Source organism: Schistocerca piceifrons, chromosome 2 (genome assembly GCF_021461385.2).
Source record: "Schistocerca piceifrons isolate TAMUIC-IGC-003096 chromosome 2, iqSchPice1.1, whole genome shotgun sequence".
NCBI classification, from domain to species: domain Eukaryota; kingdom Metazoa; phylum Arthropoda; class Insecta; order Orthoptera; family Acrididae; genus Schistocerca; species Schistocerca piceifrons.
The window spans coordinates 26,983,391-27,007,548 of NC_060139.1; the positions used below are offsets into that span (position 1 = coordinate 26,983,391).

At 38.1% G+C, this 24,158-nt stretch overlaps 1 protein-coding gene across 7 annotated transcripts in view; it reads right to left on the bottom strand.

Annotated features, from left to right (window-relative positions):
* The window catches only part of LOC124775910 (ankyrin repeat and fibronectin type-III domain-containing protein 1), a 703,384-nt gene that overhangs the window by 48,942 nt on the left and 630,284 nt on the right, over window positions 1-24,158 (bottom strand). For all 7 annotated transcript variants that reach the window (XM_047250748.1, XM_047250750.1, XM_047250747.1 and 4 more), the window contains exons 10-13: window positions 10,261-10,374; window positions 2,535-2,747; window positions 2,110-2,276; window positions 858-1,076 (exon numbers count right to left, since the gene is read on the bottom strand). In XM_047250748.1, coding sequence (XP_047106704.1) covers window positions 858-1,076; window positions 2,110-2,276; window positions 2,535-2,747; window positions 10,261-10,374 — 713 coding nt within the window. The remainder of the gene's footprint in view (window positions 1-857; window positions 1,077-2,109; window positions 2,277-2,534; window positions 2,748-10,260; window positions 10,375-24,158) is intronic.

Sequence of the window (24,158 nt, forward strand, 5' to 3'; positions counted from 1 at the left end):
GATAAAATAATATCATCAGATGGTAAGCCCAAGAACCATGTTTAAAACTATTATGTCAGGAGAGTGTTAAGAATAATATTATTAATATTATTTATTTTGTGATACACTTTACAAAGGTAAGTCTGATTTAGCCCGTAGTTCTCAGAGAGCTCAAGGTACGATAGTTATTCGAACTCAATAAACCTCAGAGTAATTTTAGATTGACCAGAACTTGTATGCAGAATGTCATGTGGCCGTAACAGATGGGCTAGCATTAGAGCAGTCACAGCCCATCACATTTTAGATGTTGAGCATCCCGATACAGCTTCCGGGACACATGATGACTCACAATGATGGCATCATTTAAATGCTGTACAACACACTGTGAGATGCTTTGCCTAAACATGCAGAATATGGAGGCTTTTAGTGATGCTGTATTTACTATGGCCCATTAACTAACTATGCTAGTGAATGACTGGTCATGTTAGGAAGATTCAGCATATGGAAAAATAAAAGAAACATATTCATTATGTAGCTGTATACTGTCATTACTTACATTTTTACGTACACACAAACACATCTCCAAAATTGAAAATTATACATCTACACCACTATATCCCCAGATATTTATAAATTACAGTTACTTTTATATTATTAATATTTATGTTTGACTATTGCCAAAAGTTACTTGCATAACTTACAAAAGTAGATCATGCAACATATATTATTAATACTTAAGAAACATGTGCCAGAGCCCACTTTGTGTGTTGGTCTCTATTACATTTTTAGCATACAGCCTACAGGAAAGTAGAAGATGAAGAAGTATATGTGGCTGATAAAAACATGTAACAGAAATGTTAAAGTTCCTTAAAACACACCTATGTGCCAGAGCATCTTGTGTACTAATCTCCATGTAAGAAAATAGTCTTCTTGCTGTGGCAGCAACAAGCTCAACGAAATACCTCTGTTGTTCAGTACCCTGCTCTTGTTCATCTCCAGTTCCTTCATCTCCTGATGTTGCACTCATTGTCTCACTTGAGCAACAGCTTTGAGCTTTATGCCTTGTGCTCTGATATTTGAGCCACTCCCACTCTTCCCTGTAAACAACCATGGCTGATAATTTAAAAGTGTTTAAAACCATAAACACACACAGATATACTCTTTAATTACTAAATTTACTCAAACAATGCCATAAATAGTTTACAGTGAACCACTCACAGTCATTTGATTGATTTGCTGAAGATGCCATTTAGTAAAAAAAAATCAAAGCAATTGTTTTAGATGCAATTTTGATGTTTCAAGTTGTTTCTGTTTACCTGTCACTTGGAATTATTTCATTAGCCCTACTTTACTTTTGTTGTTGTTGTCATCTTCAGTTGGAAGACTGATTTGATGCAGCTCTCCATAAATTCTTTTGAGCATGCTTACTGCATTCAGCTCTTGGTCTCTCTAGCTGTTTTTGCATAAGAATTAAAATTCAAAACTTGTGCTATGATGTTCAAACACTTATTGTGTACCTACCTATGCACTGTTCAATGAATTTAATATATAGTGAGATGTTGTCTCTCCAGGTTTCATTTCTCAGGCCATCCAGGTTGTATATTACACATTTGAATAGAGGGTATAGTTCATTTGGCTATTGAATTTATCAGTTCTACTCAAAATTTAAATAAAATTGATTGGACTATGCAGAAGAGCTATCTTGACAATCATTCTGCTTTCTAGAAGAACTTGGTTTGAAGATGAAAAATTCTGACTTTATCATAATACTGTATGTGCTGATAACTGCTCACATCTTTGTCCTGTATGTGAATTTCAAACTATTTTCTGGCATTTACAATAAAAAATTAATAAATTAAACTTCTTGTATGGTTAAACATTAAAACTTATGCATCGGTTCAAATAATTCCCTGAAATCAGATTTTGAATGAAGAGATGAATATTGTTTACTTTTATTTTTGGGCTGTGCATTTTACTTATGGTTGAATATCAAACTGAGATGTCAACAGTTCTCTTAATATATCCAATACGAGAGTCTACGTATCTCAGAAAGGATAAGTGAGTGTGTAACACCAAACTAAACTCATCTGCAAGGGCAGAATATTAAAGGTAAAGTATTAAAATACTCACGATGAAACATGTGGATTATCCCTGATTTTACAGTGTGGTAAGACATTTGGTGTTTTTGTTGGCACAACAACTTGTAACAGGTCAACAGAACTTCTCATCTTCAAATAACCAAGGTATAATCCACGACTAAGCTTTATGCTGCTAACCTGATGATATGTGATCTGCTCCTGAAAAAAGAGAGAAGTTTTGTTAAAATAACTATAGGTAATATGAATAATTTAAAGATAAAGCATTTTTACTACCTCATTACCAAAGCATGGCCAAAGAGAATGTCTTGGAGATATTGACTAACCCAAAGAGCTCTAAAAGGATTAGCCACATAATAAAGTAATCTAGTGAGGCATGATGAAAAAAGAAGAGCAGTAAAATATGTAATGCACAATGTGTTGAATCAATAAGCCATTAAAAACTAGTTATTTCTTTACCTGTATAGATGCCATCAGCAGTTCACCTACATTTGGTTCTTCATGAGTTGCTAACTTTTTCTGAACTTTACTCAGTGGCAACCATCTTGAGTTTAATACTGATACAGATTTTGGAGAACGGACATAGTTGACAGTGGATATCACCAAAGTTCCCTGAGAATCACGGATGGGTTTGTGGTACAGTTGTCCTAGGTCTTGTATACTTAGTGCTGTCTGATAAACAAAACATCCATTAATGATGAATGTAACACATCAATTGCATGCATCTCATATAAAAAAGCAAGAGTGGTGATAGAACAACAGTAATTTTAATGGTTAATACTCCATGAGGCTGCAGCACACTTTTATTTATTTATTGTCTGCCTTGTGACACCTTTTTAGGCATCCTGCTTGTGCACTTCTGAATAGGACAGGTGTGGAAATAGGTTCCATGGTACCTTAGCATGGTTCTCTGATTTATAGGTCTTTTTGTATGGCTCTACTGTTTATAGGAAAAAATGAAACATATTACAGAATTGATCCTACTTTGTAGTTAACATACAGTTTTTGTGTACATCTTTTCCCAGTATTCAGATCTTAGCATGTATATTTTGCATTATTTTGTATATTCTGTCTCTGTCAATCACTCTTAATATAAATGAAAATAATGACTGTTAAATTGTCATTAAAAGTCTTTCAAAGAAACCTGCTAAACAGAAGCTATACCAGAAGACTGGAAAACAGTATTAACGCATCCTCTCCAGAAAAAAAGAGATAAAACTGTCCCAGCAACTACAGAGGAATTTTCCTCCTGTAATTGATTACAAAATTCTTTCAAAAACATTACAAAACAGGCTGGAAAGCCAACTAGATGAGCAATTGGGAAAGCACCCAGGAAGATTAACAACAGAACAACCCTGTGTGGCACAAATTTTAAATTTGATATTTATAATCAGGTACAGACGAAAGAGAACCAAAATACTTCATATAACCTTTGTAGACTTCAAACAATCATATTGACAACAAATCAGTTGCAATCACAAAAGGACAAACAAACTAATACAAAAAGCAAAATTAAATTTTTAGCTGAAACTCCCAAAGTTTTTGAAATCAAACTTAGTGTAAGACAAGGCAGTGGAGTGTCCTCACTGCTGTTCAGTTGTGTATGACAAAAAGCAGCCAGGGAATGGAGGAAGAGAATAGAACAAGGAATTAAAAAAAAGTCATAATTAGTAGAAAAGGGATGACCTGAGAACTGATTGTTTGGCTTGATATCTTATGTGAATCTGTAGAAGATTCAACACTGCAGATAAATCTTCTATAAGAGACAGATGGAAAAGCAAGTCTTATGCATATGTTTTGAAAAACTAAGTATAGGAGAGACATGAAAGAGGTGCTGAAATACACTAAAATTAATTCTGGAAGAAAAAAAGGATCAAAATTTAAATATCTAATAATATGACTAAATGCATTGGACAAAGAAGCTAACTTAGCAAGCACAAGGAAAATAGAAGTGGCTTTCCAATCAACAAAAAACTTGTATAGTAAAATCTTTATCCATAAATCAAAAGCCTGGTACTACAATACTGCCTTAAGACCAGAATTCCTATACTCTTCAGAATTTCTTCTGTTAAATACAGCCAAACAGTTAGGTGAAATAGAAAACAAGGAAAGGAAAATAATCACAAAAAACTTGGATACAAAATGTGGCAATGAGGAATGAAAATTAGGAAGTAATAAATAAGTTTGCGAAGGAATAGAATGTATATTAAACACAATGACAAAAAGAAGAGCTATATTCTGTGGAACCTAAAAAGGTTATATGAGAAAATAATAACAAAAAGAATTTTAACTTTTTTTTACCAAAAAACCCAAAGATGCTAAACCAGGTCCACAGGAAATGGAAATAATGGAGTAAGAAATAGAAAACAAAAAAGTTCAGAGCAGAAGTAAGTAGTTTTAAGCATTCCTATCAGAAAACAAAGAAAAAGACATGTAAAATATGGATTTAAGAATGAAGAGAAAATGTAGGGAAAGAATGAAAAACTACTGGAAAGAAAAAAGGACAAAAGAAAGAAGACATCACTTATTTCATGTAGGCCTCAGAAGGCCAAATCAATAAAATAAAATACTGTTCAGCCTCTAGAAATAAAAAAGTGTTTTATTTGGTATTTTTACACATAATTTTAATTTACTATGGATAACAGAATCTTTATGCAATTCACAAGTAAAAATTTAAAAAAATTATTTTTGTTTACAAAATTATGATTCTGTTTTTGAATTATTCACCCAAACAATGTTGTAACCAACATTTCTGTCAAAAGTGAGTTAGAACTGTATCTGACAGCCAGCATCTGTTGGTTAAACCTTGAGTTATTTTGGACCCTACTGTTGAATTCAAAATTTTTTGTTGCAACAAACATTGTACATGAAGGCATCATAGGTGATGCAGCAAATGTTGTGGTAGAGAATGGAGTGCAAAAATGATTCTATAACACTAGTTTTATCTTGAAGCTCTTCCATTGGTCTGTGTTTGCATATGAAAAGAGAACAATATGGGATTGTGGGCTGTCTTTATGCAAAAAACTTTTGTTATTTATTTATTTATTGCCAAACTAGTTTCGGTGACAAATACTGCCATCATCATTGGATTCTTTGATTCTAAAACATGCAGGAATAAGCATCCTTGTAAAACACTGTGAAACGTTATTACATGTGTACTGTTTCTTTCCAAATATTGTTTTCTGTGAATAATTACATAATACCATACCACAGTATGGTTTTGTAATGGTTGCCACTGTTTTCATTATATTTTCTGCATTTTTTGTTGCCGTTTTTCTTGGCGTTCATCATGTCATCTGCAACTGTGTGAGTGGCTGTTGGCAAACAAATACAAAACATTCACTTATGTATGTTAGCATTATGCAGTTGGGATTGTGGTAGTGTTGTGGATACAGTTTTGGTGTGTACTAGGTTGTTATGTGTGTCCAAAAGTAGCTGCAAGGCATTCAACAAATGTGAATACATGGCTGGCAAACTATGTAACAACCTAGTACACACCAAAACTGTATCCACAACACTACCACAATACCAACTGTATAACACTGACATACATAAGTTCACATCTTGTATTTGTTTACTAACAACCATTCACACAGTTGAAAATGACATGATGTATGGGGAAAAAAGTGCCAGAAGCAGTGGCAACAATCACAAAACCATGCTTGGACATATAGTAAATAATGTATTATGAAATTATTCACAGAAAACAATATTTGTAACAAAACAGTACATATGTAATAATGTTTTATAAGTTCGCTATTTCTACATGTTTTAGAATCAAAGAATCCATTGATGATGGTGATTTTTTTCACTGAAACTAGTTTGGGAATAAATAACAAAACTGTTTTGTATCAAGGTGGGCCCACAGTCCCATACGGGTGATTTAATAAATTAAGGAAATGTAAAGGTAACATCCAGGAGCAGAAGCACAATAAATACAAGACACTGATGGACAGTGGGTGCCTCATATATCGAGTCAATCTGATCCTGTTTCCGGAAAATTGCCACCTGAAGGGGTGAGTGGAACAATGTTGTGATTCCTGCCAGTGCCTGCCACAGGTATGTAAAGTTGAGTGTTGCACCGAAGTTTCGATGTTCTATTTTTATATGACATGGTTACAAGGAAAGTAATTCTTTATCTCAGCACCTGTCTTCCTGACCTTCATTGTAAACACACTTAGAATTCATGGTGTATGATCACAAAATTCAATTTTTAAAATCCAGTTTACAATCCTGCAGAAAGTTAAGATACGTATCCATGACAGAAAAATATCTGCGGCAAAGAGCATGCTACAGCTTATGGACTACTTAGGAAAATGTTATTGTTATGAAATGAGCTAAATTCCTAGTAAAATGAAATACATTCATTGTTTAAAAGAGAGGGAATATGAGACAAATTATACATTATGAATATACTTATTCTTGCCTCACTTGTATTGAAAATTTGCCTTCTTGCTCTTTATTGATGCAAATTTGTCAGTGACACACTGACTGAAGTCTGCGATCGCCAGCACGAGATTTCTTTCAGTGGAAAGCATCAACAAGGCTGACAATGTTTCCTGGCTAATACAGATGGATAAGAATGATTTTATTCTTTTCATACTTAAAAAGCACCTCTCTTCTTCTTCATCCTACATTATGGGTATTGTAAGAATTAGCTTCAGCAGTTTAGAACACTCAATGAACATCTTCCCTAGGTTGTTGGTTACTACAAACTACACTTCACTAATAGCACCAAACAATGATCTAAATTCTTGTGTTAGGTAGACAGAAGATTGTTCATCCAAAAACATGCCCACTGAAAACAACCTTTAAGATACCTTCAGGGGACTTAGAACAGTACAAGGGAAACTTTTCTGGAAGAAACAATGATGAAGCTACAAGATGGCCTGAGAAACTTCATTGAGCAACCAGTAGAATCATCACCACTGGTGATGCCAATTTCTTCACGGATATTAATAACATTTATTTAAAATGCTGAAATGGTCTTATGGGCGAAGCACATATTAGTGTGTCCATGCTGTAGCTCACCAATGAGAACTTTACCGATGAGTTCCAACCAATAATTAAAGCAACAACTGGAAATAACTTTTTATGACAAAGAGCCTGAAAATTATAGTTTCTCTTGTTACAGAGTCACCTTCCAATACGTGATTCATAGACCCAATGATGTCTTCCATGTAGTCATAAACTGTGTTTATGGATGGAGACTGAATATTCCACCTAGTAGGGCAAGATCGTGGCAAGCATTTTCTCACCACCACATCAAGGATCATGGTCCACTGTGGGCTGTTTAAGAAGAATGCATATACTCCCCACAAACTGAAAAAAGTATTTTCACATTGTGGTTGACTAATGCTACCCTTCTCATTATAAAATTAACTTGATTGGTGCAGCAATGCACATATTCTGTGTTAGGATAGAAAGTTTTCACAGCAGCGTGTATGCCACCAGAACAACCAGCCACAAAGAGTGCCCCATAATAGGCTTGTGCATTTAATTTTTGGGGAATCTCATTTATTTTTTGCTTGTCTAATTCTTCTAGCAAAATTGCAGGTAATGTTTGTGGATCATGTTTGGAAGAAGACAGGGAACTCGATCCTTTCTATTGGTTAACCTCTCAATGTGTAATGGTATACAACATCCATTTGAAATACATTTGATATATCACTACTTTCATTTGCAGTAACAGCTAAAAATTCTGGTTCCCTTATTTGCTTTAAAATTTCTTCTTGGCATATGTCCAACGTAATTGGCAAAAATTCATTTTGAATTGTTTTGGATGTTTCTTTGAAAACAGTTGCCTTATCCAAATGATCTGTGTCACATTCCATTCAGCACTAAAATTAATCAGCCCTGTGAAAATATCAAATGAATACAATTTCTTAAAATATTTAACTCACATCTCTCATGCCTAACTTCTTCATTATACTCCATAATTTTCCTTCTATATGTGCTACCCAATTATTCAGCTACATTTACTGCTCCAAAAAGTGCCAGTCTTAAACAATTTTGGATGTGAACAACTGAGCACTCATGCTTCTTCACTTTGATACTCAGATCATGTTTGTACATAACTCTCCTTTTAGCCATGACAGTTCCCCAACAAACAACAAGAGTGGAGAGCAGTATAACATATTTTTAATTTCACATAAACAATCAGTGTATTCATAAACATCCATTTTAAATGCTCTCTTAAAATGTCAATTTTGTACATTATTTAAAACTGGTAACTGTTGTCCTGGTCTCTTTACAGCAAGCTTCTCCTCATTAGAAAGTTGAGAAAGTCTGTATCCTAAAATTTTTTATGCTGTTTGTTTTTACTCACATTCCACAACATAGAAATTATGTAATGATCTAGTCCTTACTGTCCGGAATGTATAAGACACAATAACATATAGAAAACTGCTGTATCAAGAAACAAAATACTCAGTCACCTTGTAACACCACAGCATCTCTCCACAAGATTCTCAGGAAAAATATTGATACATATGATAAACATAAACATTTAGGATACTAGACCAAGGATTGCATAAAGGCTCAGTCAATATAACTGAGTAAGTCTGGCTACAATTTGATCCGGTAATGCCATTACACTAAAGGGAAAAACATCATAAGATCTAGCAACCAGAGGTTCATCAAAACAATGGAGAGAAGTTGCTGTTGCCAACTAACGCTTCACTTTTCCCTATCTTGTAAGATAAGCCTTCGTCAATAAAAAGCAAACTTTTGCCCATAATAGCATACTTTTGCTGACTAAAGGTGCCTAGAGAAAATATTGACTTGAAATGTATCAGTACACCCCGGCTAAAAAATGGGTTTCTATCAGCAACTATCAAGCGAATAGTGGATTAGTACATTGGTCTGACAAAACCCATTGACTGAATACTGAAAATATAAAGCTAAATGTACATGTTTAGTAAATGTACATGTTTAGTGCAACTGCAACAGAATGGTGTTAAATTTTACAGTATCTTCTGTTGCTGCTCGTGCTCATTTGCATTACAATAAATGTTATTTGACTGGATCTGTATCATTGTATTTTATGAATATAACAATATAAGCTTTCAATTCCTGTAATGTATAGCTCAGAAAAACCAGTGTTTTTTAGAATTTCACAGCTGTAACTGCAGAGATGCAATGTCCAAGACAATTACAATGATGCCATTGTTTTCAAGGATAACGAATGCAATTGTGCAATAACTGTTATAAAAATATGCAGAATGGAGTGTCACCTCATATACACTGTCTGCATCAATAAATCCCAAATAGTTTAGTGTTAAACATTTTTTGTTCTCTTGTAAAATTTGCTTTTTGTTAGCTACAATGTTGTTTCAGCACACAATTTATTTCTTAAGTAACATTTGCATTTGATAATTAATGTAGATTTCAAATAAAAGTAAAAAATTGGTGGTAGTTGCATCATCAACTTCATGATTATATATCTTATACACTATGCACTCTACTACTGACAAATTATTAAATTTGATATGCTTTTTACTCAACAGATCTCGGAAATCTTCCACTTTTCAAAGGCAATTTGTTGAGCTTTGTTTAGAATTGTGTATGAAATTGACATCTGGGCATAGATCTTTAAAACCTATAAGTATGAAATCATTGTATGAAATAATTCAGAGAAGGCCACACAATAAGGCCCACTGTAACAGCTTACTGCTTCGCCAGAAAGATGGCATCCCCACTGATGCTAATATGTTGAAATCTACAACAATAATCTGGAAGAAAAATAATGTGGTGCAGCTTTTGGCAAATTTTACTACGACATAATGGCCATGAACAAGGCTCTCCTGCTTACAATAGTTTTGCTCCTGCTGTAAGCTCTTCTTCCAGCTGCTTCACACATTTCCCCTACCTACTTATCTCTCCCACCACAGAAAAAGGTTTCTGTTGGTCTGCAAGCTTAAGACTCACTTTTCAATTATGTTTATCCTGGCTTCAATGATTGTTTATTACTTTTCCTTAGCTGAAAGGTAGCTGGAAAAACTGAACCATTAAACTTTCCAAACTAATTATAACTAAGCAAGTGCACCTTCATGTTTTATCAGTGAAATTGAGAACCTCCAGTGTTTAGGTGAAAATTAAAAATCCAAAGCTTCTAAATTAAATATTTTAATTATTATGCTTTCAAAATGTAAGGCAGTCCAATACGATAATATTAAATCTTTACCTGCATTTGTGCAGCAGCCTGTAGCAGCTTTATCCTAAAGTGTACAGTAGAGGAACTCAGACTTTTCTCCATATCTTGTCGGAGAGATTTCACATCATCCCATGTACATGCCACCTAATGCCAATAAAGTGTATCTGCATTAACAACACTAGCAAAAATTATCTTCACTAGCTATGATGACAACTCATAAATATATGGTTGAACATATTAAGCTTGCAAGCATAATGTATTATTGCATGGGAAGGATTTCAATCCACAATCAAATTTCACTCATAGGATACAGTTAGTCATACATACGTACATGAGGCGCGATCATTTTTAAAAACAAATGTAACATTACCGCTATGTTTGTGCCATTCACCCTCTCACATAATAACCAGCAGCATCAGTGTCAACAGGTGCCCTACACAGCAAAGCCACAGGGGCCACCCCAATAGACGGCAGTTACAAAGTTCCGTGCACCCGATAGACCAACAGGCAGCAATATGATTCCTGGAATGCTGGACCTGCAGATCTGCTTGCCTCTACAGGGTCACATCACCACAAATAGACCTGGATGTATTCTGGTGCCTTTGTGGTATTTAGGCTGGCATGACAGTTCATTCCTGATGAGCTCTCTGGGCCAAGTGCTGACTACAATGGTGGTTCATCAATCAGAGTCTCACTAAGCAACCATCAGGATCTTCAATGCCATATTCTAGCCAGCAACCTCTGCATGGAGCAGCCTGTGCTGTCATCAGGCTTCACTGAGACATGGCCTCTGCACCAGGGACAACTGTGGACTTTGTACTGGCAATTGTAGAGCTTTGTATTATTAAATTTTTCATTCCAAAGTGAACTCAGAAATTAGCTTTGATATTTCCTGGGGCTGTCAGTCCAATAAACAGTTACTGTGCCATTCAAATGAAACTCTGGCACAACCATGTACTGCCAATGTAAAAATTTTATCCAAGGAGGAGATTTAAGTTCATGGGTTTACTAATAAATGTTGTTTATCTGGGCTGTGTTCTTATTGAGCCTCCAGCAGCATGATACATATGATGCTTTCATGTATCTTCCAAGTTTTGACAGAGCTGACATTTACTTTCTGTTCCAGAATGGCTGTGGCAAGGGACATTATCACCCAAGTTTTACTGCCTCTCCAGAATGTCCAACAAACTCAAGAAGTGCTGTTGGAGAAGATGGCTGCTATGACCACTACACCATCACAAATCTCCAGCCACCTGTCACACATTGATTAGCTGCTGAAAGGATTCCAAATGGAATCCCCACCGTTCCAGTCATCTGGCTTGGTTTGAACAACGTTTCCTGGCACTTGGTATCATACGTAATGTTCAGCATTTCACACTCTTTTTGGGTGCCAAACTGTAGCATTTTATTGCAGCAGCTCAACCCAGAGGTCGACTGAGTGCCCGCCACATGAATGATTGAAGTCGTGCTTACTAGTCTATTTAGACTCCCAGGTGTACATTGAAGCTGCTCGTCACTAGTTTTTCAGTTACAATTAGCTCAGTGGATAATTGTATATGTAGTGGACAGCAAAGTTACAGGTCTGTCCAGAGAATGTTGTTTCCAGTATGCAAACGCCCAGTGCAAACAATCAGACACCATGTCTTTAGTTTGGGACATGATCCTTGTTCACTCAGCTCTTTAGTGATCACCCCGGACTTAAGGACTCCTCCTTGGATACATGACTTCCCATAAGTAGGGCTACTGAATAATGTATTAGATCCTTAGCAGTGCTGTGGGTTATCTCTCAGCTGTTTGCCACCTGCCCAATTTGCCAGACCCAGCACCAGTCTCGGCTACTGCACTGTCCCAAGTCACTCACCACAGGCAAAGACACTGTGGGTAGGCGATACTCTCAACAGGACACTGTGGGTAGGCGATACTCTCAACAGCTGCTCTCCTGTTTTGTGAAACACCAGCATCAGCAAGAGCTACTATCACCAAGCCAAATGCTTCACCTGTGGAAAAACAGGGCACGAGAAAGCAGTTTGTCAGTGAATGTGGATTGAGGGTGCCTGGACCGTCTGGATTCCAGATCAGATGGGGTGCCTGGTGTATTCCCTCCTGAGTACTGTATGTCCGGGCCGTTCTCCCCATCTACAATTGCTGTCCATGGCTGTCAATGCCATTTTCAAGTTGACACAGACTCATCAATGACCAGGAAACATATCACCACTTGGGCTATCCTCCACTCCAGGAATTCTCTGAATAGCTCAAGAGCTACAGCAACATCATCAATACAGTCAATAGCCAGTTTAATGTCCAAGTCCAGTACCAAGCAGCTTCCAGAATGCCTCCTCATGGTTGATACAACAGGGATTACAAGCATTCTGAGGCTAAAGCTTTCTAACACCCTGGGGATGGAAGTCCACGATTCTACTAACAGAATCCAACAATTCATGGCCAGCTTATACCCGTGGGATTTTTGCTCCAAATATGAAACAGTTTTTTCACATCCATCGACTGGCACCACTGGATTTGAGACATATGTCACACTCGTCTCCTCCGTTGTGTGCAATGTTCTTTTGCATTCAAGGATAAACTTCAGAGTGAGCTCCAACGCCTGCAGGATGAGGGAATCTTGACCCCAGGCCTCGACAGCCTCCATTCAGCCTAAGATCTACTAGGAAGGTGGAAGAGTTGACAGACTTCATGGAAAAGGAGAACATGGAACTGATGGGACTTATGAAGTTAGATGGAAGGGAAGAAGAAGGAGGAAAATGAGAAGGCTACACACTCTACTGGAGTGGTGGACAAGAAGCCAAAAATGGAGTAGGTATCATAGTAAAACCAAACCTAGAGGAATGTGTGGAGGCAGTAGAATACACAAGTCATAGGCTGATGAGGATTTGGCTGAAGACAAGGAATGTAGTGAAGGGCTTCATCCAAGTATATGCACCACAAACAGGAAATGGAGAAGAGAACATAGAGGATTTTCTAGAGGTATTAGAGAGTACAATTACAGACGTGAAAGCAATAATAATGGGTGACCTTAATGTGCAAGTAGGCAAAGACAGGCTGGGGAAGGAGGAGATAATTGGCCCATATGAATATGGGAGGAAAAATGAGGATGGAGAGGAATTGGTTGATTTGTGTGAAAGAAACAGGCTGATTGTGGATAACACATGTTGTTATTGTTGTGGTCGTCAGTCCTGAGACTGGTTTGATGCAGCTCTCCATGCTAATCTGTCCTGTGCAAGCTTCTTCATCTCCCAGTACCTACTGCAACCTACATCCTTCTGAATCTGCTTAGTGTATTCATCTCTTGGTCTCCCTCTACGATTTTTACCCTCCACGCTGCCCTCCAATACTAATTTGGTGATCCCTTGATGCCTCAGGACATGTCCTACCAACTGGTCCCTTCTTCTAGTCAAGTTGTGCCACGAACTTCTCTTCTCCCCAATCCTATTCAATACCTCCTCATTAGTTATGTGATCTAACCCATCCAACCTTCAGCATTCTTCTGTAGCACCACATTTCGAAAGCTTCTATTCTCTTCTTGTTCAAACTAGTTATCGTCCATGTTTCACTTCCATATATGGCCACACTCCATACAAATACTTTCAGAAATGATTTCCTGACACTTAAATCTATATTCGATGTTAACAAATTTCTCTTCTTCAGAAACACTTTCCTTGCCATTGCCAGTCTACATTTTATATCCTCTCTACTTCGACCATCATCAGTTATTTTACTCCCTAAATAGCAAAACTCCTTTACTACTTTAAATGTCTCATTTCCTAATCTAATTCCCTCAGCATCACCCGACTTAATTCGACTACATTCCATTATCCTCATTTTGCTTCTGTTGATGTTCATCTTATATCCTCCCTTCAAGACACTGTCCATTCCGTTCAACTGCTCTTCCAAGTCCTTTGCTGTCTCTGACAGAATTACAATGTCATCGGCAAACCTCAAAGTTTTTATTACTTCTCCGTGAATTTTAATACCTACTCCAAATTTTTCTTTTGTTTCTTTCACTGCTTGCTCAATATAAAGATTAAATAACATTGGGGATAGGCTACAACCCTGTCTCACTCCCTTCCCAACCATTGCTTCTCTTTCATGGCCCTCGACTCTTATAACTGCCATCTGGTTTCTGTACAAATTGTAAATAGCCTTTCGCTCCCTGTATTTTACCCCTGCCACCTTTAGAATTTGAAAGAGAGTATTCCAGTCAACATTGTCAAATGCTTTCTCTAAGTCTACAAATGCTAGAAACGTAGGTTTGCCTTTCCTTAATCTAGCTTCTACAATAAGTCGTAGGGTCAGTATTGCCTCACGTGTTCCAATATTTCTACGGAATCCAAACTGATCTTCCCCGAGGTCGGCTTCAACTAATTTTTCCATTTGTCTGTAAAGAATTCGTGTTAGTATTTTGGAGCTGTGGCTTATTAAACTGATTGTTCGGTAATTTTCACATCTGTCAACACCTGCTTTCTTTGGGATTGGAATTATTATATTCTTCTTGAAGTCTGAAGGTATTTCGCCTGTCTCATACATCTTGCTCACCAGATGGTAGAGTTTCGTCAGGACTGGCTCTCCCAAGGCTGTCAGTAGTTCTAATGGAATGTTGTCTACTCCTGGGGCCTTGTTTCGACTCAGATCTTTCAGTGCTCTGTCAAACTCTTCACGCAGTATCATATCTCCCATTTCATCTTCATCTACATCCTGTTCCATTTCCATAATATTGTCCTCAAGTACACCGCACTTGTATAGACTCTCTATATACTCCTTCCACCTTCCTCCTTTCCCTTCTTTGCTTAGAACAGGGTTTCCATCTGAGCTTTTGATATTCATACAAATGGTTCTCTTTTCTCCAAAGGTCTCTTTAATTTTCCTGTAGGCAGTATCTATCTTACCCCTAGTGAGATAAGCCTCTACATCCTTACAATTGTCCTCTAGCTCCTGCTTAGACATTTTGCACTTCCTGTCAATCTCATTTTTGAGACGTTTGTATTCCTTTTTGCCTGCTTCATTTACTGCATTTTTAGATTTCCTCCTTTCATCAATTAAATTCAATATTTCTTCTGTTACCCAAGGATTTCTACTAGCCCTTGTCTTTTTACCTACTTGATCCTCTGCTGCCTTCACTACTTCATCCCTCAAAGCTACCCATTCTTCTTCTACTGTATTTCTTTCCCCCATTGCTGTCAATTGTTCCCTTATGCTCTCCCTGAAACTCTGTACAACCTCTGGTTCTTTCAGTTTATCCAGGTCCCACCTCCTTAAATTCCCACATCTGCCCCTGGAAATGTCTTTCAATTTAAAACCTGGTTCCTAAATCTCTGTCTTACCATTATATAATCTATCTGAAACTTATCAGTATCTCCAGGGTTCTTCCATGTATACAACCTTCTTTCATGATTCTTGAACCAAGTGTTAGCTATGATTAAGTTGTGCTCTGTGCAAAATTCTACCAAGCGGCTTCCTCTTTCATTTCTTAGCCCCAATCCATATTCACCTACTACATTTCCTTCTCTCCCTTTTCCTACTACCGAATTCCAGTCACCCATCACTATTAAATTTTTGTCTCCCTTCACTACCTGAATAATTTCTTTGATTTCATCATGCATTTCTTCAACTTCTTCGTCATCTGCAGAGCTAGTTGGCATATAAACTTGTACTACTGTAGTAGGCATGGGCTTTGTGTCTATCTTGGCCACAATAATGCGTTCACTATGCTGTTTGTAGTAGCTTACCCGCACTCCTATTTTCCTATTCATTATTAAAGCTACTCCTGCATTACCCCTATATGATTTTGTATTTATGATCCTGTATTTGCCTGACCAAAAGTCTTGTTCCTCCTGCCACCGATCTTCACTAATTCCCACTATATCTAACTTTAACCTATCCATTTCCCTTTTTAAATTTTCTAACCTACCTGCCCGATTAAGGGATCTGACATTCCACGCTCCGATCCATAGAACGCCAGTTTTCTTTCTCCTGATAACGATGTCCTCTTGAGTAGTCCCCACCCGGAGATCCGAATGGGGGACTATTTTACCTCCGGAATATTTTACCCAAGAGGACGCCATCATCATTTAACCATACAGTAAAGCTGCATGCCCTCGGGGAAAATTACGGCTGTAGTTTTCCCTTGCTTTCAGCCGTTCGCAGTACCAGCACAGCAAGGCCGTTTTGGTTAGTGTTACAAAGCCAGATCAGTCAATCATCCAGACTGTTGCCCCTGCAACTACTGAAAAGGCTGCTGCCCCTCTTCAGGAACCACGCGTTTGTCTGGCCTCTCAACAGATACCCCTCCGTTGTGGTTGCACCTACAGTGCGGCTATCTGTATCGCTGAGGCACTCAAGCCTCCCCACCAACGGCAAGGTCCATGGTTCATGGGGGGAGGGGTAACACATAGCCCCGTTAAAAAAAAAAAAGTAATAATAATAATAATAAAAAATAATAATAAAATAATAATAATAAAAAAATAAAAAAAACTGTCCAGAACCAACAGAAGCTCTTCCAATATCCAGCACTAAAGCCCCGCAACAGCAAGACTCTGTACCGCCAACTGAAGAAGAAATTATCAAACACATAAACAAACTCAAAAATAACAAAGCATCAGGAGAAGATGGAATTGTAGCCGAATTTCTCAAAAGTCTAGGGTCTAACTCAAGAAATGAGCTAGTTAAAATTATTCAAAACATATGGGTTACTGAAGAAATACCAGAAGATTGGAAATGTGCCCTAATACATCCGTTACATAAAAAAGGGGATAAATCAGATGTGAACAACTATAGAGGAATCTCCTTACTTGCCGTCACATACAAGATATTATCAGCTTGTCTTCTTGAAAGAACACAAAAACTGCTAGAACCCAAAATCTCAGATTTCCAAGCTGGTTTCAGACCAAACAGATCATGTCCAGAACAAATTTTAAACTTGAAATTGATTACTAGGATGAGACAAATGCGAAGGAAGCCTACAGTATATGTCTTTGTCGACTTTAAAAAGGCATATGATTCAATTCACAGACCCACACTATTTAAAATTCTTGAAGAACAAGGACTGGATAAGAAGACACGGAACATCATAGAGCAGACATTAACAAATACAAAATGCAAAGTGAAATTCATGGGAAAACTTTCAAAATCATTTGAGATAAAAACTGGGGTTAGACAAGGTGATGGATTATCACCTCTGTTATTTAACTTAGTTCTGGATAGAGTCATGGCAGAATGGGAAAAAGAACTCAAAAAAGAAAAGTACTGGAAACCAATATCACTGGGAACCAAAAAAGATGACCTACAAATCCCCTACTTAGCCTACGCAGACGATCTTGCAATAATGGCAGATTCTAGTGAAATGGCAGTCAAACAGATAGAAACCTTAAAAGAGTGTGCAGGAAAAGTTGGCCTACAAATATCTTTTGAGAAAACGGTGTTTACAACAACAAATCTAGAAATTTCTAAGTTACAAACCAAATATGGAGAAATTAAGAGGGTACCATACTTTAAATATTTAGGAGAGATAGTTTCTGAAAAATACTCACAACAAGAAAGAATATTAAAAGCTCGTAGGGATCTAGGGCTGGTCCAAAACATTTACAATAAAAAATGTCTATCTATAAATACAAAAATTAAACATTATAAGTCGGTAATTAAACCAATAATGCTATATGCCACCGAAACCTTGACACTTAAAAGGAAAACAGATATGGAAAACCTGAAGAAAGAGGAAAGGAAAATCATTAGGAAAATTCTGGGACCAAGATGGACCAAAGAGGGGTATAGATTACAGAAAAATTCTAAAATTGAAGAATATTCTAACATAGAGATAGACATGAGGAAGAGGCGCCTAAAATTCTATGGCCACATAATGAGACTTCCCGATCACAGACTTACAAAAAAAATAGTAAGATACGTAGCATCCCTTGTTAATGGAGGAGAATGGATCAAAAATGTAAAGAAAGATCTGGAATTAGCCAACATTACTACTGAAGACATGAACAAAAGAAACAATTTCAAACTTAAAGTTGACAAATGGGAGGTCAAACCAGAGACAAAAGCGCCGAGAACTGGAACAAAATGGAGCGAAGAAAGAAAAGCTGAATTCTCGCAAAGAATGAAGACCTGGTGGGCAAACAAGAAGAATAAGAAGCCCCAGAAGTGAACCATCTTTACTTAGCGTCTTCCATGTTGGGAGCTTTACGACTAATAATAATAATAAAACACATAGCCCGTTACAAAAATAATAATAATAATAATAAAATGGGATATGGATGGGGTGATAGATGAATGAAGATGGTCATCGATTACTTCCTGGTGGAAAAGAAGAATCAGAGACTGTTGACAGATGTAACTGCACTCCCAGGAGAGATTTTTGATGCAGACCATTGAGTAGTGGTGGCAAAGATGAGATTCAATGAATTGAAAGACATAAAGGTAGAAAGGGAAAGGAAAATAAAAGTATGGAAACTAAAGGATGGGATGGTACAAGAAAAGTTTAAGGAGTTACTTTAAGTGTAAAATCCCTAACACCGATTATGCAATGTGGAAGACGAATGGGGTAAGTTCAAAGAAGCGTTTGTAAGATCTGCTGAGAAGACCTGTGGCAGAGTGTCCAGAAGGATAAAGGAAACAGGGTGAAATGAGAGGGTGAATGAGGCAGTAAAAGAAAAGAAGAAAGCCTGGCATGAATGGAACAGAGATCAAACAGCTGAAAGTAAAAGGATATACCAGGATAGTCAAAATAAGTGTAAGAAAATGGTAGCAGAAGAAAAGAGGAAAAGCTGGGAAAAATTCACCCGAGAGTTGGAAAAACATGTTTTTTAGTGGTAAGAAGAAGATATATGGAACAACAAAGAGTATGAGAAAGGAAAAGATGGAAAGAGTACTTTGATAAATTACAAAATGTGAGGAATGGCAGTGCAAAGGGAATGCGGCAGGGGGTCAGGGGTCTGGAAGAAGAGGAGGATGTAATGATGTTAGAAGTGGAACTAGCACTGAGAAAAATGATAACAGGAAAGGCACCTGGGATAGATGAAATTACTGTGGAGATGATAAAGGCAGCTGGACCAGTTGGGCTACAGTAGCTATATAGACTAATAAAATGCATTTGGACCCAAAAAATGTGTACCTGAAGAATGGGGAAAAGGAATAATAATCCCAGTTTTCAAGAAGGGTGACAGGAAAGTATCTGACAACTATCGAGGGATCACACTCATATCCCAAGTAGCACAAATAAAGGAGAGGATACTGGAAAGAAGAGTGAGTGAAAAAGTGGAAGGGCAATTAGAAGAGGAGCAGTATTGCTTTCGGCATGGTAGATCAACAGTGGACTCAATCTTTAGTATGAGACAGTTGATGGAAAGACTTTGGGAGTATGGGATAGATCTGGTGATGATATTTCTCAGCCTAGTGAATGCATATAACAGTGTTCCCAGGGAAAAGGTATGGACAACTTTGAAGAGAAATGAAGTTGGAATCCAAACACTTGAAGTCAGCCAGGCGATATATGGAAAAAGCTCTAGTTGTGTGCCGACACCAATTGGAAGAACTGAATGGTTTAAGAATGTTACAGGACTAAGAAAGGAAGTGTGATATCACCACTACTATTTATAATGGTGATGGATGAAATAGCCAAAGAGACGAAAGAAGCCCGTAGAGGAAGGGAGATGAAGCTGTTACTATTTACTGATGATATTGTGGTGTGGGGAACAAGCAGTAAGGAGGTACAAAAACAAACAGACATCCTAAATGATAAGGTTGAGAAATATGGAATGAAATTTAGTGTGGAGAAAAGCAAGACCATGATAGTAACCAGAGGGGATAGAGAGGGCAAGGACAAATTCATATTAAGGGGCGGGATATTGAAATAGTGGACAGCTTTAAATATTTGGGAAGTCTTTTAATGGGGAATGCTTGTTTGGAGACAGAAATTAGCAAAAGAATATAACAGAGTAGTACATTTTACAGGCGTGTGAGGGGCTTGGTGTGGGGAAGGGAAGTGCCAATGAGGTGCAAGCTGGTGCTATACTAGACTTACTTCACACCCATACTAATTTACAGCTCAGAGACTTGGACTATGAGTAGAAGAGAGGAGAGTAGGATACAATCCAGTGAAATGAAGTTTCTGAGAAGTATGCTAGCAAAGACGAGGAGAGACAGAGTGAAAAATGAAGATGTTAGGAAGGAAATTGGAGTGGAGAAGATGACTGAGAAAATTGAAGAGAATAGATTAAAATGGTTGGGGCATGTGAAGAGGATGGGAGAGGGAAGAATATGAAGAAGAACGATGGAGTTCAAGATTGAGGGCAAGAGGCCAAGAGGAAGACTGAGAAAAAGATGGATTGATACAATAAAGATGAGTTTAATGAGGAGAAACCTGCTATGGAACCAAATTGTGGAAGAAGAATGTTGGAAAGACTGAGTTAAGTAGTGAAGTACCATTGATACCCCAACCCAACCAGATGTTGGATAGAGGGGGAAACGAAGAAGAAGAAGTCTGATCTATGGATTTCGCTTATAATTACAACAATGCTTAGCATTCACACAGTCAATCAACTACATGAACAAACAGCGATTGGCATTCACTCATTCGAATTTATTCAGCTTAGCTTGTATAGCCCCATCCCCTTTTGTCTGTGGGAGACTTCTTTTTATTTCTAGATGTGATGGGGATTCCCCCGGCAGAGACATCACATACTATGCATGCATTCAAACATCAGCTTATGGCATTCAAACATCAACTTTTGATTTGTTCAGATATCAACTTAGAATGTATTCAAAAATGTTCAAAAACCAACAGGGATGCATTTCAAAATCATATGAACAATCGCTAGATCAAGGTGTGCTGGACGCTAGGCACTCTGTGAAACCAGGTTTTTTTTCCCCTTGAGAACATGAATTTGGCACTCCCTGTAACAGCCACCTGAGGCAGATACCCCAGTTGCCCCCCCCCCCCCCCCCCCCCACCACCAGTCCAGGTCTGCCTCCATCATCATAGCAGAACAACCAAATGGTTCACTAAAGATTTGTGGAGACTTCATTCACTGGTGGCAAGATCTTCAGACAAACTGATTTGCATGACACATATCTCCAACCCTCACCAGATGAGGTGCCCAAAAAACATCTTGGTCCTCAACATGCAATTTGGACTTTTCTGGCATAACTGGGTCCCCTTTGGCATTGTCAGTGCATTAGCTACCTTTCAACAATATTTAGAGCACCTTACATGAGAGGTGCTAACAGTGGCCAACTACTTAGATGACAAACAATCCTGTTGGCAGAACATGCGCAACTGAGCATTATAGCAGTTGAAAATACCGCTTCAGTTGTAAATTACTTTTTTTTCACACGACTAGTTTCAGACTATTATAAGCCTATCCTCAGGAGTCGTAGCTGTGCTGTGGTCCCCGAGCGCCACATGTACAGGTGCGGTGTGCTCCCTATGAGCGCAGAACAGGAAAGCCTTGTCGCATGTGGGAGGCCAATTCCACGTAACGTTTTTCACTGGTAGTGCACCATGAAGAATGAATTTTCTGTAGTAGTTGACTTTTCGACTTTTCCAGGTATGGATTTTAGTTGTTTGGTGTTATTGGGCCACATCTGCGATGCACATGCCCCAAGTATTAAATTTATGGTATGAAAAACAGAATATGTCCTTGTTACCTGTGAGACTGGCGCACAGGAGCATGCCAAATAAGGAGTTAAGGTTGGTGGCTAAATCTTGAGCATTATTACCAGTAACAATGTCATCTAAGTAGCAATCTCATCCTGGCTCTGCCTTCACTTAGACTTTTTGGGCACTCTTGGGATACTATTGGTTAATTGTTATTGATACAGGCAACAATTTTCCATATGTATCTCTACTGTCTTCGACATCCTCAGCTGAAACAGTCAAAGCACAGCCTCACATTTTTTCTGTTGAGGAGTTCCCAGATACCACTGTGACAAATAATGGCCCTCTGTTTTTCATGGACTGAATTTGGCATTTTTTGTTCAGAAAATGGCCAATGTCCAACTGCCTTGTGGAGAGGTTTGCCTGCATGTTCAAGAAAATGGACAAGCTGCACCAGCATTATGCATTGGATGAGGTACTCACATTGGTCTTAGCCTCCCAGCACACCCAAAAACTGCATGGCTAGGTGCATTGATCACAACTCTCAATTATTTTAGAATGAACTCATGAACTCATGAACTGCAATTATGGTTCCACATAGGATACTTCAGAACAAATGACAATTTGTGCCAGACTGCTACTTGAACCTGGGTTTCCCATTTGCTGCAAGTGGTCACTTGAACCACTTCAGCTATCCGAGCTCAGGTGACTGCTCATAACAAGGGAAATCCAAGTTCATGTGCCGATCTGGCACAAATTTTCATTTGGTCTGGAATATTAACAACTGTTGTGGAACCATAATCGAGATTTGCAAATCTCAGACATTGCATTGCAGTTCCTCAATTGTTCATCTGACTGTCCTTCACCCTCTTCCTGGAAAACAAACTGCCACCAATACTTCCTACAGGATGAGGCTAGGCACTTATCTTCACCAAGTGCTGCCAACACTGGATCTCAATGGTTGTAACATATCTGTTACATTGCATAATGGATGAAGTGCAACTCTACTGTGGCTCCAGATGACACAAACACATCAACCTGGTGTGTACTCACAGTGCACCAATGCCTCTGACAGGAAATCTTCCACAGATTTTTGTTCCAGACGGACACCTTGACAGCCAGGATCCTCAACAGCAACCTCCAGTTGCCACTGTAAAAGGCTGTGCAGTCTCCAGATGCGACAAAGTCAGCCCTTCCAAGACCCAGGTACCCATACCAATGGACATCAATAGTAAACCCCCCTCCCCCCCTCTCCCCAAGTTCACCAGTTCAGCAGGTCGCCAGTAAGGAGACCATCACTTCCTGAGACTTCAAGGTGGGCCACATCCTCTTTTTCATTAAGGGGAGAGGGATGCTATGTTGGGACCATTCACCCTCTCATACAGCAACCACTCATACACCAGCATCAAGAAGGTGGCCTAGACAGCAACGCCAAAGGGGACACACCAGCCACAAAGGTTCTGCATTGTTTACCTGGGCTGTGTTCTCATTGCACCTCCAGTTGCATGGCACATAATAGTTATATTAACCTTATGTCATTTCTCATTGCTTTATTTATGACTGGGACAGTGCTTGTATAACAATAACTGCTTTGACAGCTAGTTACAAGGACCCAACCAGGTATTTAGGCAAAGCCCTTCAGTGCTGTATTCCTATTAGCGGTGACCAGATGCACTGCATATGTATCACTGATTAAGGAGGTGATGACATAAGACATATTATAATTTTCCACAGACAATGTTTGATATGTTATAAGGTGTAGTATTATAGAACAAGAGGATCAGTGTAGACCAAATCTAATTACATACATATTAGTTTCTCATATAAACAACCAGTATGCATCTGTGCAAAAACTTTTGTACACAACCTAAGATGTTCCACGTTGTAAAAGGTTATCATATGCCTGACACTGGAACATAAAACACACTGTATGAACCCAAATATCGTTAAATAATTCAAATGTATTAATTTCTGAGTGTCAGGCAGTTTGGTCCAACATTATAATTACAAAAAAGGCACATCATTAAGTAGGATACATTTCATATGAAAATCAGGAAATATTTATTTGTCATAAAGTCCAACAATTTTTGTGTTAACTGAGATCAGTATTATCTCTCTCTCTCTCTCTCTCTCTCTCTCTCTCTCCTCACACACACACACACACACACACACACACACACACACTTTCCATCAAGCTCAGTATCTCCTGTACAACATTCACCACATGTCATTAACAAATCATTTAAAATATTTGAAAGGCTTTACAACTTTATTCAGTGATATTATGTAAAATTAGAATATGCTAATGAGTAGTTGA